The sequence below is a fragment of the Drosophila bipectinata genome, chromosome 2L (assembly GCF_030179905.1).
Source record: "Drosophila bipectinata strain 14024-0381.07 chromosome 2L, DbipHiC1v2, whole genome shotgun sequence".
Taxonomy (NCBI): domain Eukaryota; kingdom Metazoa; phylum Arthropoda; class Insecta; order Diptera; family Drosophilidae; genus Drosophila; species Drosophila bipectinata.
The window spans coordinates 24,033,399-24,048,348 of record NC_091736.1 but is presented as its reverse complement, the minus strand read 5'-3'; the positions used below and the strand labels follow the sequence as shown (position 1 = coordinate 24,048,348).

The 14,950-nt window shown below is 48.6% G+C and overlaps 3 protein-coding genes and 1 long non-coding RNA gene across 4 annotated transcripts; all 4 read right to left on the bottom strand.

The window, feature by feature from the left end:
* Positions 1 to 1,969: 1,969 nt before the first annotated feature.
* LOC108133494 (uncharacterized) lies at positions 1,970 to 2,936 on the bottom strand. Its single transcript, XM_017253431.3, has one exon. It carries the CDS (start codon positions 2,807 to 2,809, stop codon positions 2,030 to 2,032), a length of 780 nt encoding a protein of 259 aa, XP_017108920.2. The 5' UTR covers positions 2,810 to 2,936; the 3' UTR covers positions 1,970 to 2,029.
* Positions 2,937 to 5,603: 2,667 nt separating this feature from the next.
* LOC108133495 (uncharacterized) lies at positions 5,604 to 5,951 on the bottom strand. The gene is made up of 2 exons (XR_006246469.2): positions 5,773 to 5,951; positions 5,604 to 5,719 (listed from the first exon to the last, which is right to left on the bottom strand). It is a non-coding gene; the product is annotated as an uncharacterized lncRNA (long non-coding RNA).
* Positions 5,952 to 6,273: 322 nt separating this feature from the next.
* On the bottom strand, positions 6,274 to 7,479 carry LOC108134086 (uncharacterized). Its single transcript, XM_043213767.1, has 2 exons — positions 6,885 to 7,479; positions 6,274 to 6,821 (listed from the first exon to the last, which is right to left on the bottom strand). The coding sequence occupies exons 1-2, from the start codon at positions 7,477 to 7,479 to the stop codon at positions 6,274 to 6,276; spliced, it is 1,143 nt and encodes a 380-aa protein (XP_043069702.1).
* Positions 7,480 to 7,482: 3 nt separating this feature from the next.
* On the bottom strand, positions 7,483 to 7,977 carry LOC122322205 (uncharacterized). Its single transcript, XM_043213768.1, has one exon. The coding sequence runs from the start codon at positions 7,975 to 7,977 to the stop codon at positions 7,483 to 7,485; it is 495 nt and encodes a 164-aa protein (XP_043069703.1).
* Between the last annotated feature and the right edge of the window lie 6,973 nt (positions 7,978 to 14,950).

The following is a 14,950-nucleotide window of genomic DNA, read 5'->3' as shown; positions in this document are numbered from 1 at the left end:
CTGCTTCCGTTCGCCACAATTTGCCGCGGATAGCTCACAGAATTTCGCGGATCCGTTCCACCGAATTTATAGATTCGACGTGATTGCCCAAGCCCAGAAAATAATGCAAATAGCTTGAGATTTTCACACTCTTTATTTCGAGATCTCTTCAAAATACACAAGGTTTTCCTTCTCTCTTTCTCGTTGATCCTTCCGTTTCTGCCGGCTCCGTCGTCGGCGTCCTCTGCGGGTTGGTCAGGATACGCCGCCGCTACTCCGTCGCCGATGGTATTCCTGGTGCCGCGCTGCCAGCGATTTCGCTACCCTCCGCCCTTTTGCCTTGAAAACACCCCCTGGGGTCGACTACGACTGGTCAGACGATTGGCAGTGCTTTTTTGCCCCCCTACTCCCGGGAACCTTCGTGCCGGCGGGCCGGGATTATAAATTGGTTGCGGATCGTCGCCTTCGCTACACCGGACACCGTGCATTTGCTCCGGTGCCAGGTTTGGGAGTTTGTTTGCTGACTGCCGCTTCGGCTACACCGGGACACTGTGCATACGCGCCAGTGCCAGGTTAGGGAATGCTTATGCGTGTCGCGTTCGCTACACCGGGACACCGTGCATACGCTCCGGTGCCAGTTTTGGAAGTTGTCGTGTGACTGACCGTGCGTCGCGCTCCCGCTACACCGTGCATACGCGCCGGCAAACCCGAGTCGGCCTCCTTGTTTCGCAGGACCACGCCTGTTGGTTGTGATTTCAGGAGTCGGTAAGGCATACGCCAGACTTATCCTTTTCTCACTTCCTTGCAAGGCTACCTGTCGTGTTCGGGAATGGCCCAACTCGATCTCCCCACCCTGGTTTTGTCTTGTGTCTCGTCCTTTACGTTCCGTGTACACCGGGCGTGCGATCCCGAGTCGGTCTATCCTTGTTTCGCAGGACCACGCCTGTTAATCTTCCTGGATTCTGCTCCTGCCGTTAATCCTGCTTCCAAAATTACGCCACTTTCCCGTTGGCGGGTCGCTGACCGTGGCTCCTCGTTTCCCCCGGCCACGGATCTCTGCTGCTGGTATGTGGTGCACAGGTGGGCACCGGTGCACTCTGCGTCGCAACCCCCCCTTTGCTCCTTGCCGCTCCTTTGCTGCTCACTCCGCCACACTTTCTAAGGCACGCCTGCGCAACATGCTGGTTCCCCCACTGGCCTACTTTTCCACCGTTGCTTCGGGAACCGTTACGTTCCACGTCGATTCCATCTTCCCCCGGGTGGCGGCATTTACCCCTTTACCGAACACTGTTACGTTCCACGTGGATTCCGTACTCCCACGGGTAGCATTACTTCGCCCTTCGCCGGAACCCACGGTAACTGGCTTTTACATTCCCCCAAACCCCCCGTACTGATCCTGGCGACAATCCATTTAGGTTGATGACAGCCATTTAGGCTGCTAGGTTGATGACAGGTGGTTGACCTCCTTTTTTCCGCTATCGCGCCTCCTCGGCTATATTTTTCAAGCAGGCTAGAGATTGAGCCGATAAATGAGTATTGAGTATTAGGCATTGCTTGCAAATAACTGTAAACCTTTTTTCCCTTATGTTCAGTTTATGAGAACAACCGAAAACAAAATTTGACAATCACTCTCTCTCGGAGCAGGGGACTTAAGTACTTTATTTTGATTTTGGTTTTTGGTTGAATGTTTTCGTTGAGAGTTTCGTAAAATGCTCGCCTACTGAACATTGCTCACTGAGAGATATAAGACCCTGAGAGACCCTCATTAAAAGACCGATTGACCGAAAAAGTCTATTCAAAAAGTCTTTTCAATACTTTGAAATAGAAAATAAATCTTCCATCTGTTCGATGGCAGGGATACAATGTGTAATTGTTTGAATGAAAAAATAATTTTTTGTTATAATTTATTTTCTATTATACATGTTGGCGACCCCAGAATTGGTTAGTTTTATTAACAGCACAATGATATACGAAATAATAAGTATAAGTAATGGATACCACATATTAGCAGTCTGTTATTTTAGTATTATTTTTCATTTATTTTAAAGTTTTATTTAATCTGGAAAGCTATCGTCTTTATATTTCCAGCAGTAGAAAGAGTCTCAAAATGTATATTTTGCATAATAGATACTTCTGAATTTGGCAGTGAAAACTGTAGCGGCGACTTTGTGGATATACTCTTGTAGTTAAACGTCCAATGAACACCTTGTGGAATTCTTGTTACAAGATCAAAACACTGAGCTAATTTAGAAGACCAAACTGAAATGGAATCAAAGCTTAATCTTTCTCTTCTATAAAGCATTATTAATTCATCAAGATTTTTAAAAGCACTCATAGTAATAATGGCAGAGGACTCCCCAAAATAGTATTGAGGAAAGTCCAAAACTACTATTGGAGACCCTTTTTTCCTATGACCATACTGTTTTTTTGTATCTGCTTCTTCATATTCCTCAATGTGTATTGTTGAGCAATTCATACGGTCAATAAGATTCACAGATTTAAGGTAATTTGGATGAATTTTCAACCGTTCGTCCATTGGTATTAATTTTGCACGGATTTTTTTTATCATATCGTCCCGGACATATTCCTCTACAAGAACACTTGTTATTAATCCACTTCCCATCGTGTGGCTTAGGTCCTTGACTATTGCCTCTGCAGCTTGGTTCATATCACCACTACCGAAAATTATAGTTATTTGTGGACATTTCCATTTATTTTCAGTCCCATCATCCGGAAATTTGTCCTGGTGTCGCTTGAGTAAATGGGCAAAAATGTCTGAGCTTGATTCCAAATTTTCTAATGTTACCAAATTTTCAACGGGTGCAGACATTTTTTTTTTATTACTGAAACTTCAATTTGGGATTCGTGTTTTAAACAATATTTAAAAACAAAATGATACCATAAAATTTTTAACTGCAAATTGCTTATGAAATTGTTTGTACAGTTTACTTTGTTTAAGTGAGGTGCATACTTTCTATTCTCTCGATGGAAGTGTCGATGGTTTACGTTGTTGACTACAAAAACGATTCACATAAGTTTTGCTTGGTTTTTAATCTACTTTGTAATTATTCATGAACCTTTTATCATACAATTTTCTTGATTTTGACGTGGAAAGCTGATTTATAAGAATTATTTTGCATTATACCCTTGCAGAGGATATTTATTTTTACCCTTGCATAGAGGATAACTTTGCCCAAAGGTGTGCAACACAGAGAAGGAGACATCTCCGACCCTATAATGTATATATTCTTGATCAGGATCACCTCCTGAGTTGATATGAGCATGTCCGTCTGTCTGTCTGTTTCTACGCGATCTGGTCTCTCAGTGTAAAGCTATCTCAAGCTATCGCATTGAAACTTTGCACATACCCTTCTATCCTTTGCACGCAGTATATAAGTCGGAACGGCCAGCATCGGCTGACTATATCCTATAGCTGCCGTATAACTGATTGATCGGAAATGGTGTAAATTTGGTGATTTTAGAGTTAGAGAGTTCAAATTTTACATGAGATGTATTTGGCAATATAATACGACATGCCAAATTTCATAAGGATCGGCCGACTATATCCTAAAGCTGATATATAACTGAACGATCGGAAATAACCCAACTTTCGTTTTTTTGAAGATAGAAAGCTGGAACTTGGTACAGATTCTATTTTTGATCAGATAATCCGACCTACCCAATTTCATAACGATCGGCCGACTATATCTTATAGCTGCCATATAACTGAACGATCGGAAATTAAAAGTTTAAAAACACGAAAGTTGGGTTATTTCCGATTGTTCTGTTATATGACAGCTGTAGGATATAGTCGGCCGATCATTATGAAATTTGGCATATCGTATTATTTTGCCAAAAATAGCTCTCACGTAATATTTGAAAAATTGTCTAACTCTAAAAACACCAAAGTTATACCATTTCCGACCAATCAGTTATATGGATATAGTCGGCCGATCTTTATGAAATTTGGTAGGTCATATTATACTTTTAGGGTCGGAGATATCTCCTTTACTGCGTTGCACACTATTGACCAAAATTAAAATACCCTCTGCAATGGTATAAAAATTTAGAAGTAAAAGTCTAGTAGAACAAAATACATTTATAAACAAAATATATAAAGATATACATAAATAAAAAAAGAAAAAAGTCTTGCTGAATTTTCAATTATAGGTTTTCACCCTTTCATAGAAATTCTTTTCGCCATCGGCAAAAAATTCGAAGAGCAAATTTTCACAGGCTTTTTTTCTCTACCGGCTTGCCATTGTTTAGGTGAGGGGCCGTGGTGCCGCTCAGCTGAAGAGCGCATCCGCGCTGAAGAGCGCACCCGCGCTGAAGAGCGCACCCGCGCTGAAGAGCGCATCCGCACTCGCCCCTCTGTGAACTCTCTCTCTCGCTCGTTGGTTGTCGTCGGTGGTCTCTTTTTGTACTAGTTTTTAAGTTGGAAATCCTCTGTACGCAGCCAATAAAGATGAACGCGTTTCTTTTAATTCAACTGAAGACGCCCTCGACTTATCATTTTCAACCCCTACTTTCTGGAATCTTTTGCGGCAGCAGCGCCCCCCTACACATTTTGGTCCTTCGAGCCGGATATTGTGGATATTTTGTATATTTTGGATATTTGGATATCTTCTACCAGCAGTCCAGGCATTGTTCCGCCAAAAGATAAGTACGAAATTTTTCCCGTCTCCGTCTCTCTGCCGGTCTTCAGCATTGGTCCGAACATTAAATTTCGTTCACACTGGTGCAAGATTTGTAATTTTTTTTCTCTACCGTGTCAACTCCAAGTCCGAGTTTTTCGACACCACGGCAGCTTGAGATTTTTCTAAGACAAAAACCCTACAAAATTTTCCATCCATCTCCGTTTTGTGTGCCTCGCTATATTTCCCGCCGTTGTTGGCCTTTCCGTTATCTATTTGCTCGCCAACGGTCGAGGCATATGTGCATGCATACACACATACATTGTTTTTGGTGCAATTAATCCGCAAAAAAAAAAAAAATCCGCAAGTCAACAGTGAAAGTGTGTGGTGAAAAAAAAGGCATAATTAATATTGGCCAGCAAGTGTAAAGTGGTTCCGATAATTTCCAAGTTCACCGAACAGTCCGCCGCTGTCGTAATATTGGTTTTTTCTTCCCCAATTTTGTACACCACATAACTTTCCCGTTCCCCCAGTTACATATTATCGACGCTCCACTGTGCCAGCATATTTATTTATTTATTTATTTATTTATTTATTTATAATTATAACTAATAAAATTTATTTAATTCTTATTTTCCGCCCGAGCAAAGGGCCAGGTTTTTTAATTCACCTTTCCGGCCATTCAATGATTAAAGTCGAAAATTTAATTATCGAGAAAAAATTATAATTAATTGTCAATCTTCTTTCTGAACCGAGCCGCGGTTTCAATTCCACCGTTCCAGTTTCGTGATACTTAACCTCCATTGATTAAAAATTGAAATTTTCAACTACACCCGTCTGTCTCCATAATAATTAAATCCGACAATTAGGCAAAAATTAATAATTTATTTTTTCTCTGTGTTAAATCCAAGCCAAAGTCAAGTCCACCTTTCCGGCTCCGCAAATTCGAAAATAGTTATGAATTAAATATTTACGTACGAGCCATACTGGTCGAAATATACATTGTCGTCGCTCGGGTGGGAGTTGCCTTAAACATACGGCGGCGATGGGGCAACCCGCCTTAAAACACCAATGTAGCTCCGTGTATATATGTATGTTTTATTCTAGTGGAAGTACAAGTTATAGAAAAGATGCTAATAATAATAATAAACATTACCGCAGTATAACCTCCCACACTCCATGGCTTTCGACGACAAATTCACCACCAAATTCACCAATTATCTACCTAGTGTGCCCAATCTCTTCATGAGGGCACAATACCAAATTTCAATAATAATACTTAATACTAAACTATCGATAATCGATCCGCGACATCCCCACCTCCGTGAAGAACCCCTTCACTCAAGTCCAAAGCCGCCAACTTTGAAGCGGGGCGCCTTATCCAGCGAGTCCGATCTCCATCCATGATCCTAACGCGGGCTCGTCTGACCTCACCATCCGTTCCAGTAAAGGCCTCCTCCACGACGCCTTTCCGCCAGTCTCGACGCGGAACGGCTGGATCGCAAACGAAGACGATGTTTCCTCGTTGAATCGGCTTCTCTCTGCGGCATCACTTCTCTCTCCGTGTCAGCGTGGGAAGGTACTCCAAGACCCACCTTTTCCAGAAACGGTCCCTCAGCATCATTGCCACGCGCCACTGCTTTCGCGTAGCTCCTTCCTAAATGAGGCCTCCATCCAGGCCGGGTGTATCCGGTGGGCAAGCTGCTCCCTTGAGAAGATCGTTTGGCGTAAGAGGGGCTTCCTGGTTCGCACTCACTGGCAAATGGGTGAGCGGACGAGAGTTAACAATGTTCTCCGCCCCTATCAGGAAACTCTCCATTACGTGCTCCTTCGGCGCCACTTCCTTCACTGTTTGACGCAGCACCCTCTTCACGCATTGCACCATTTGCTCCCAGGCTCCACCCTCTGAAGGGTTCGCTGGGCAATTGAAGATCCATTCAATGCCCTTACTTGACAGCTCCGACTGGATCCTCTCGGGTTCGAAGATCTCCGCAAATCTCTTGGCCTCCCTGTCAGCTCCAACGAAGTTCTTGCCGTTGTCGCTGCGCAGTCTATGTACAGGCCCTCGACGGCAGATGAAGTTCCTGATTGCAATTACGCAGGAGTACGTGGACAGGTCATGTGCTAGTTCCAAGTGGATCGCCCTGGTCGTCAGGCATGTAAACAAGGCCACCCATCGTTTCTCTTGGTGCCGATCAACGGTCACTAGCAGTGGTCCAAATTAGTCGAGGCCCGTGCTCTTAAACGGCCAGCCATAGGCCTCCAAACGATCCTCTGGCAGAGGTCCCATAATCGGCGCCATCGGTCGTACTCTGTTCAGCTTACACTCGCTGCATCCCGAGATCACATTGCGAAGCACTCTCCGCAGGCTCGTAATCCAGAACCTGGTCCGGATTTCCGTCATCGTAGCATCCACGTTTTGATGCTTCATCCTCACATGGGCATCGCGCACAATCATCTCCGTGAGACCGTGTCGGGTTGAGAGGATCACAGGCCTCCTGGCGCTGTACGGCAAACATAGCGCCGCATCAATCCTGCCATACGCTCGCAGGACTCCATTGCCATCTAGGTATGGCGCCAGTCCACATATGTCGCTTTCTTTAGCGACATCCAGGCCATTATCGGCGGCCTGCATCTCGTCGGGGAACGCCTCACGTTGTGCTATACGGACTAACAAGTCCTCAGCTGCTTCACACTCAGCTGCAGTGAGGCCGTAGTTCTCAAGCTCGTCTCGTTGTTCACGGCATCGACGTGTGAACCTTAGGACCCAGGCCGTAGTCCTCAACAATCGCCTGTAGCTTGAGAATCTCTGCAAGGATATAAACGTGTCACTCGTGCCAACGAGCACAAACTCACTCGGCATTTCCTATTCATCTTCTGCGTCCGCTTCGTCGGTAGGTGCGGTTCCCGGCCAGCAGCTCGGTGATCTCCTCAGGAATGCCGGTCCTTTTAACCAGCGTGACTCCTCGCTCAGGTCTACGCTGCGTTGCGCCCGAGTCGCATCATCCGCCACGTTGTCGGCGGACGGTAGCCATCTCCATTGGGCCACCTTCGTTGACTCCAGAATCTCGGCTACTCTGTTCCCTACGAACTGCTTGTAGCGCCTGTGCGTGCTCTTCGAGTCCGTCCATAGCACAATCTCTGCAATAGGCACACTTTGCCTGACTGTGTCCATCAATCTCGTTCCTAGAACTGCTGCCTGCAGCTCCAACCGTGGAATCGTCATCGTTCGCATAGGTGCACACTTTGTCTTTGCGCACACGAACCTCACTTGCACGTCGCCGTCCTCATACGTGATTCTCCAGTAGACCACTGCCGCGAATGCCGACTGACTCGCATCCACGAAATTGCACGTTTTCATCCTTTCTCGATAGTCTTCACCAGTCCAGATCCAAAATAGTGACGTGGGCTCCGAAAGTTTTCCACTTTATCCATTTCCTTACGCCAATCCATAAAGGCGTTGTACATCTCAGCCGGTAGTGGCTCGTCCCATGAGATCCTCTTTCTCCAGACTTCTCGCAACAACAACTTCGCTGTTACCATTAGGCAACACAGAAATCCCAAGGGGTCAAACGTTGACATGACCATACTTAAGAATTCCCTTTTTGTGGCAATTCTCTTCCCATCGGATACGATGGGGGCAACTTTGTGGTACTTCACTCGAAACCTGAAGTCGTCCGTGGCTGACTGCCACCGCATTCCCAAAATCTTTTGCTCGGCTTCACCCCATCCAATACTCTGGGCGTGGTCACTGGGTCCGAGCATCCTCTCTACTGTAGGCGAACTAGACGAAAACTTGCAAAGCTCAAAACCGCCTTCTGCATGTATCTCCTTTACTCTAGTAGATACTTCGATAGCTTCCCTCTCTTTGGCGAAGCTGTCCACGTAGTCATCCACGTAGTGGTAGTCCTCGATGGCCTTGACTGCTCTGGGATCCGAATCCTGGAATCGCTTGGAATTCGCTGTCTTCACGTGATGAGCCGCACTCGGTGAGCATGCAGCTCCAAAGATCATCACGCACGTTTCATAAACGTCGGGGTCTCGTTGGTTATCCCCATCTCTCCACAGAAATCGTTGCGCACATCTATCTTCGGGTCGGATCAGCACCTGGTTTCCTTAATGTCACTGCAGACTCCGACAGCACCTTCTCTAAAATGGAAGAGGATAGATGCCAAGGCCTTATAGTGTTGCGGCCCCTTGCTCAGCGCAGAATTCAGCGATACTTCTCCAACTCGTGCCGCTGCATCGAATACCAATCGAATCTTTCCTGGCTTGTTGGGATTCTCCACTCCAAAATGTGGCAAGTACCATATCCTATCGCCTCCCATAGCGATCTCCTGTCGCTCCAGACGCCGAGCGTATCCCTTGACGACGTAATCATTGATAATCCGTGAGTACTCTTGGGCGAACTGCCCATCTCGCTTTATTTTCTTTTCGATATTGACCAACCAATAAGTAGCTTCGGCATTGCATTTTCGTAGGGCTTCATTGGTAATCGAGCGTACTTGTTCACGCTCCTGACATCTCTTCGTTGCAGGCTCTGCATCGGCAAACTCAGTTTCGGAACGGCATACACGTTTCTCAGCACATGTCGGGAAGAGTTGCCTGCTCCACTAATTCCACTAATATTGGACAATTCCTGAGGCAGCTTTCCTGTTGCTCGTCCTGCTCATGGTCGATGCTGGCATGAAGCAATCGACGCCTTGGCTCTTTTCCATCAATGTCCGCCACCATGCAGACATCGTTCGCTAGTTCCATCAACCACGAACAAAAGTCCACGATAGTCGGAAAGGGCTGAATAGTTAAAGCGTGCCCACTCCACTCGTTTGCTTATCGGGAGCTTGGCCACAAGGTCTTCCATCAGGGTAGGGTTACCCAGGTGCTGCTCTGCCTTCGCTGACTGTAGGAAGGCCTTGAGGTTACTCACATGTGTGGCGTATGCGACGAGCTTTCCTAGGTTGTGTTCCGAAATTCCGGGCACATCTCGAAGGCTGTTGAGCTGGCTGCGTATTAGTTGCTCTGGTCGTCCATATCTGAAACGCAGCTGCTCCATCGCTGCATTCGCATTGCTGGGGTGAATCAACAGCGCCTTGACCGTCTCACGCGCGTCATCCTTTAACGCCTTCAGTAGCCTTTGGTTGTTCTCCAAGTCCGTACAACCATATGCTTGCGTCGTTTCCATAAACGCGCAATAGAAGATGGGCCAATCCTCTGGCTTCCCTCCAAACGTAGGCAGCTCAGGAAGCTTTCGTGGGGCCCAGCTTGCATTTCCTCCAATACTCGTCGCCCAAGCACCGTATCCAGGAGAAGGCGCTCGTACCGATGTTCCGCCGGCCGCTTCGTTGTGTAGTCCGAAACCATGCGCTGGAACCGTAGTGCCGGTAGCGCAAAATGGCGATGCGTGAGTAGTCCTTGTGGCACAGTTCTGCGAAACCAAGAGGTCGGCCACCTTCGGTTTGTTGGCGGCTCCAGATGCTGCCGGCTGAGCAGATGACACCGGGGCTTTACTGCTTCGGCCGCCATCTTGCGGCGTCCCTGCGCTCGGTTGTGGAACCAATACGCTGCCATCCATTTGCGTCACGATATCCTGTCTCTCGTTTAGTCGAGGACTCCTTCTGGGCGAATGCTGCATCATGTCGTCCATGCACTTTGCGCTGCCTGTGCAAGATCAACCCTCTCGCCAGGGTGCTACTCCAGATCCAAGTCGCCAGTCGCCTGACTGCGAATAAAAGCTTCTGTCGTCGCTCGGGTGGGAGTTGCCTTAAACATACGACGGCGATGGGGCAACCCGCCTTAAAACACCAATGTAGCTCCGTGTATATATGTATGTTTTATTCTAGTGGAAGTACAAGTTATAGAAAAGATGCTAATAATAATAATAAACATTACCGCAGTATAACCTCCCACACTCCATGGCTTTCGACGACAAATTCACCACTAAATTCACCATTTATCTACCTAGTGTGCCCAATCTCTTCATGAGGGCACAATACCAAATTTCAATAATAATACTTAATATTAAACTATCGATAATCGATCCGCGACATACATATATAGACAGTCATCAATTATTTTTCCGAACGAGCACGAATTTTCCGTTCCGTGATTTTTCTAACGCTGCTTCTACTCCGCATCTGGCAACATCCGCCTAGAATCTCAACAAACCTAGGCCCATCTGGTTTTTTTTGGCTTCCTGAAGATTCTCCCACATTCGAATTGTGCCGCATCCGACGTTCCTCTCGACATCGGCGCTACTAATTCCCACTTGGCCTTGCAATCGCATTTCGTCCGCGATCTCACCGGTCTCATCACATTAGTGACCGGCTACCGCTTCGTACGAGGCACCCATTGCGCGCGTCAGTCGACAAGCTCTGACCAGCGAATTGGTGTCTGAGAATGCCCACCGGAGACGACCAAAAGCCACGTCCGATCCTAACCATCCGTTTGGACAGATCTCAATCTGCTTCTCCGCGGACGCCTCTTTTGAAGCCTAAGGCGTACAGTGCCATTCCAAGGGCAAAGAGTGACGAATCCGTCAATACAATCCCCGGTCCTTCACAGAGGCAGACTCGTTCCGTTGCAAAAATGGCTCAAAGAGCGGTCGACGTGGCGCTGAAAAAGTTCATCGCCACAACAGATCGAATTATCCAATTTGAGGCAAACATAAATACTCCGGGCGCCAGAGAAACGGAAGGAGGCTCCCAATACATTTGCGAGGTCCATCGGGACCAAACTCGGGCACTGTGGGAGAAGGTGGAGAAAAGCTATGAGAGCTGCTCCGATTTGCTAGCCGTGTCAGACGACAATGTGGCCACCTCGACCGTGCTGGAATCGAAGTACAACTATTGTTACTCCGTCTATTCGAGATGTATTGCCCAGCTTCGGGAGAAAATTGCTTCCCAATCCAGGCTTTCGTCAATGCCCACACGCCCGCGCCTACAGGCTGCCGGTTACCTCCGGTGGATACCGAGGTCTTCGCGGGCGATTATCTGCGGTGGTCCACCTTCAGAGACTTGTTTTCGGCCATTTACATCCAAAATTCGCGGCTCACCCCGGTAGAGAGGTAGTTCCACTTACTGTCCAAAACAAGTGGAGACGCCCACGCCATTGTCTCTAAGGATCCGCTTACCCATGAGGGGTTTGTCGTCGCTTGGCAAAGCCTCACGGACCACTTTGAGAACCGGCGGCTATTGGTCAATAGCCAGTTGAAAATCCTTTTCAACCTCCAGGCTATTTCTCAAGAGTCCGGGGTCGCGCTGAAGGAGCTCTAAGCCACCATTCAGAGTTGCCTGACAGCCCTAGAAATGTCCGCCATCAATGTTGAGGCTTGGGACTGCCTCCTGGTGTTTATGATTTCGTCAAAGCTCCCCAAAGTCACACTTTCCATGTGGGAGCAATCCGTCCATAATAAGGCCGAGATTCCAACATGGAAGGAATTAGACAACTTCCTGACAGAGCGCCATCGCACTCTGGAGGCCATCGACGACGTCAGGCTTAGTGGCTCCGTGCAACTTCCGCCAAGGTCGGGAACTCCTACTGCCCCTGCTCGAAGGCTTAATTCATACGAGACTCGAGTGGTTCCGGGCCCCAAGGGTTGCGATCTCTGTTCGAGGGAGAACCACCCCATTCGCTTATGTCCGCGGTTCCTGGAAATGGACGTAAATGGGCGCTCGGACTACATTAAAAGGAAGCAGTTATGTTTGAACTGTTTTGCCCGAGGCCACCAGCAACGAGACTGCACGAGCGCCCATACCTGCTTCACATGTCACAGCCGACTCCACACCCTCCTGCACCGCGGCAATCCGTTCGCCACCGCTTCAAGTCCGCCTACGACAGCAAGGGCTCGACCCGCCCAGACTGCTAGAAGCACAAATGGCTCAGAAGATCAGTCGGATGTGCAGGTGTGCTTCGCTTTCGGGTCAGGAGCCGTCCTACTGGGCACTGCCCTTATCAACGTGTGCCATTTGGGGTGCAGCTTCAGACCATTTCCGCGCAGTCTACTAAATTGTGCCATTTCTCCATTCGGTCGCCGTCTAGACCCGGGCTACAATTAGAGACTGCGGCCTACGTTCTTCCGCAGTTGGCAGGAAATCTGCCATCATACCCGATTCCGCGAGATCGTCTCAAGGGGCTGCCCGTTATTCCCCTGGCGAACCCCAACTTCTTTGAGAGCTCCCAAGTCGATGTGTTAATAGGAGCTGACATTATTCCGTCCATTCTCCTTGGTAATTTCAAGGCTAACATCTGCGGGTCGCTTCTCGGTCAGGAGACCATTTTTGGATGGGTGCTGACAGGCCCATTATCTCCAGCCAATACCCGCAGCGTGCCCGTTTTTTCCACACGAGTGGCCCCCAGCCTCGGTGACTCACTGGATCAGCTCCTCACCAAATTCTGGGAGGTGGAAGATGTGCCCACACACATAAGTTCGGAATCGGATTCAGTTTGCAAGCACAATTTTGTCCAGACGTCGAGAAGAGACGAGTGTGGCAAGTACGTTGTGACGCTACCCTTACGCGACCCCTGGCAGAAGGGTTCCGAGCTAGCGGCTTCACGGTCCTTTGCCCTTGCTCAGTTCCTGCGTAATGAGCAGCGCCTGAAGAGGGACCCACCCCTTAAGGCCCGCTATGACTCGGTAATTCAGGAGTACATCGACTTAGGCCACATGACCGAGGTCTCTCCCGCGAGCAATTCCGCTACCTACTATCTTCCACATCATGCCGTCTTCAAGCCCGAAAGCACGACCACCAAGGTGAGAGTGGTCTTCAATGCTTCGAGCCCGTCCGCAAACGGGACCAGTCTGAACGACATTCTTTACGCGGGACCGGTCTTACAATCCGACCTGACGATTCAAATCCTAAAGTGGCGATACTTTAGGTTTGTCTTCAACGCCGACATCGAGAAGATGGATCGGCAAATTTGGGTAGACCCCAAGCATACTCCGCTCCAACGTATTTTGTTTCGCAATCCCGATGGGGATATCCGCGACTACGAGTTAAAAACGGTCACCTTCGGTGTCAATTGTGCCCCGTTCCTGGCGATCCGTGTGCTGCAACAGCTCGCTGACGACGAAGAGTCGAAGTATCCGCAGGCAAGCCAAGTTATCCGGCATTTTATGTACGTTGATGACGTTCTCGCGGCGACAGACTCCAAAACTGAAGCCCAAGCTGCGATTCGGGAGCTGAAAGAGGCCCTTGAGTCAGCAGGGTTCCCACTTAGGAAATGGACGTCGAATAGCAAGGCAAGCCTGGCTGACATTCCAAGCGACCACCGTCTTCGTGCTGACTTCCTCGACATCGATGCAGAGAGCACGGCCAAGACACTCGGCATGCGGTGGAAAGCGACGACTGATGAATTCTTTTTTGTCCCGCCAGAATTGATTTCCGGCTCGGCTTTCACGAAGCGCCAAGTCCTCTGGCTCGATCCTTTCATTGTTCGGGCAAAAATGTTGATGCAACACATTTGGCTTCTGACATTTGGATCAGATTCGTGTTCCTCGGTGGGTCGCGTTCCAACCACACCTAAAGGTCGAACACCACGGGTTCTGCGACGCTTCACAGAAGGCGTACGGCGCAGCAATTTACTTTCGTGTCGAGGTTGGGTCCACGGTAAAAGTGACCCTGCTGACTGCAAAGACTCGGGTGGCCCCAGTTAAGACGGTGTCGCTCCCTCGACTAGAACTGTGCGGTGCCTTGTTGTTGTCCGAGATGGACACCGCCGTCTGCCCTATACTGTTGGACCGACTCGACTATTGTCCTCGCGTGGCTGCATAAGCCAGGGTGCCAGTGGACAACGTTCGTGGCCAACCGGGTGACCAAGATCACCCAGTTCACCGACGTGCAGAAATGGGCACATGTCCGCTCTGAGCAGAACCCTGCGGATCTCGCTAGCCGGGGCGTAGCTCTCCAAGATCTTGCAGATAACCTGTTGTGGTGGCACGGTCCTGACTGGCTGCAGAGGCCTCGCAGCGACTGGCCCACTCAAGGCAATGATGCCCCCGCGACTGAACTCGAAAAGCGAGCAGTCAAGGTCCATGTCGTGAAAGCGCCCCCCATAGATCTCCTTGAGCGTTTCTCCATACTCGACAAGGCATTACGAGTCCTTGCCTATGTTAATCGCTTCATCCAGCGCGCGCGGAAGATTCGACCCTCGTTTAAAGAACATCTGACGGCTAATGAGGTTACGTCGGCTGAACGTCTTCTAGTTTCCGTCACTCAGCGCAGACACCTTGTCTCTGAGATGGGCTGCTTAAGCGAAAAGCGTCCAATATCGGCATCCAGTCCGATTCAAAATCTGAACCGTGGGTTCGCAAGTGGGTTCGCAAGGCCTTATGAGAG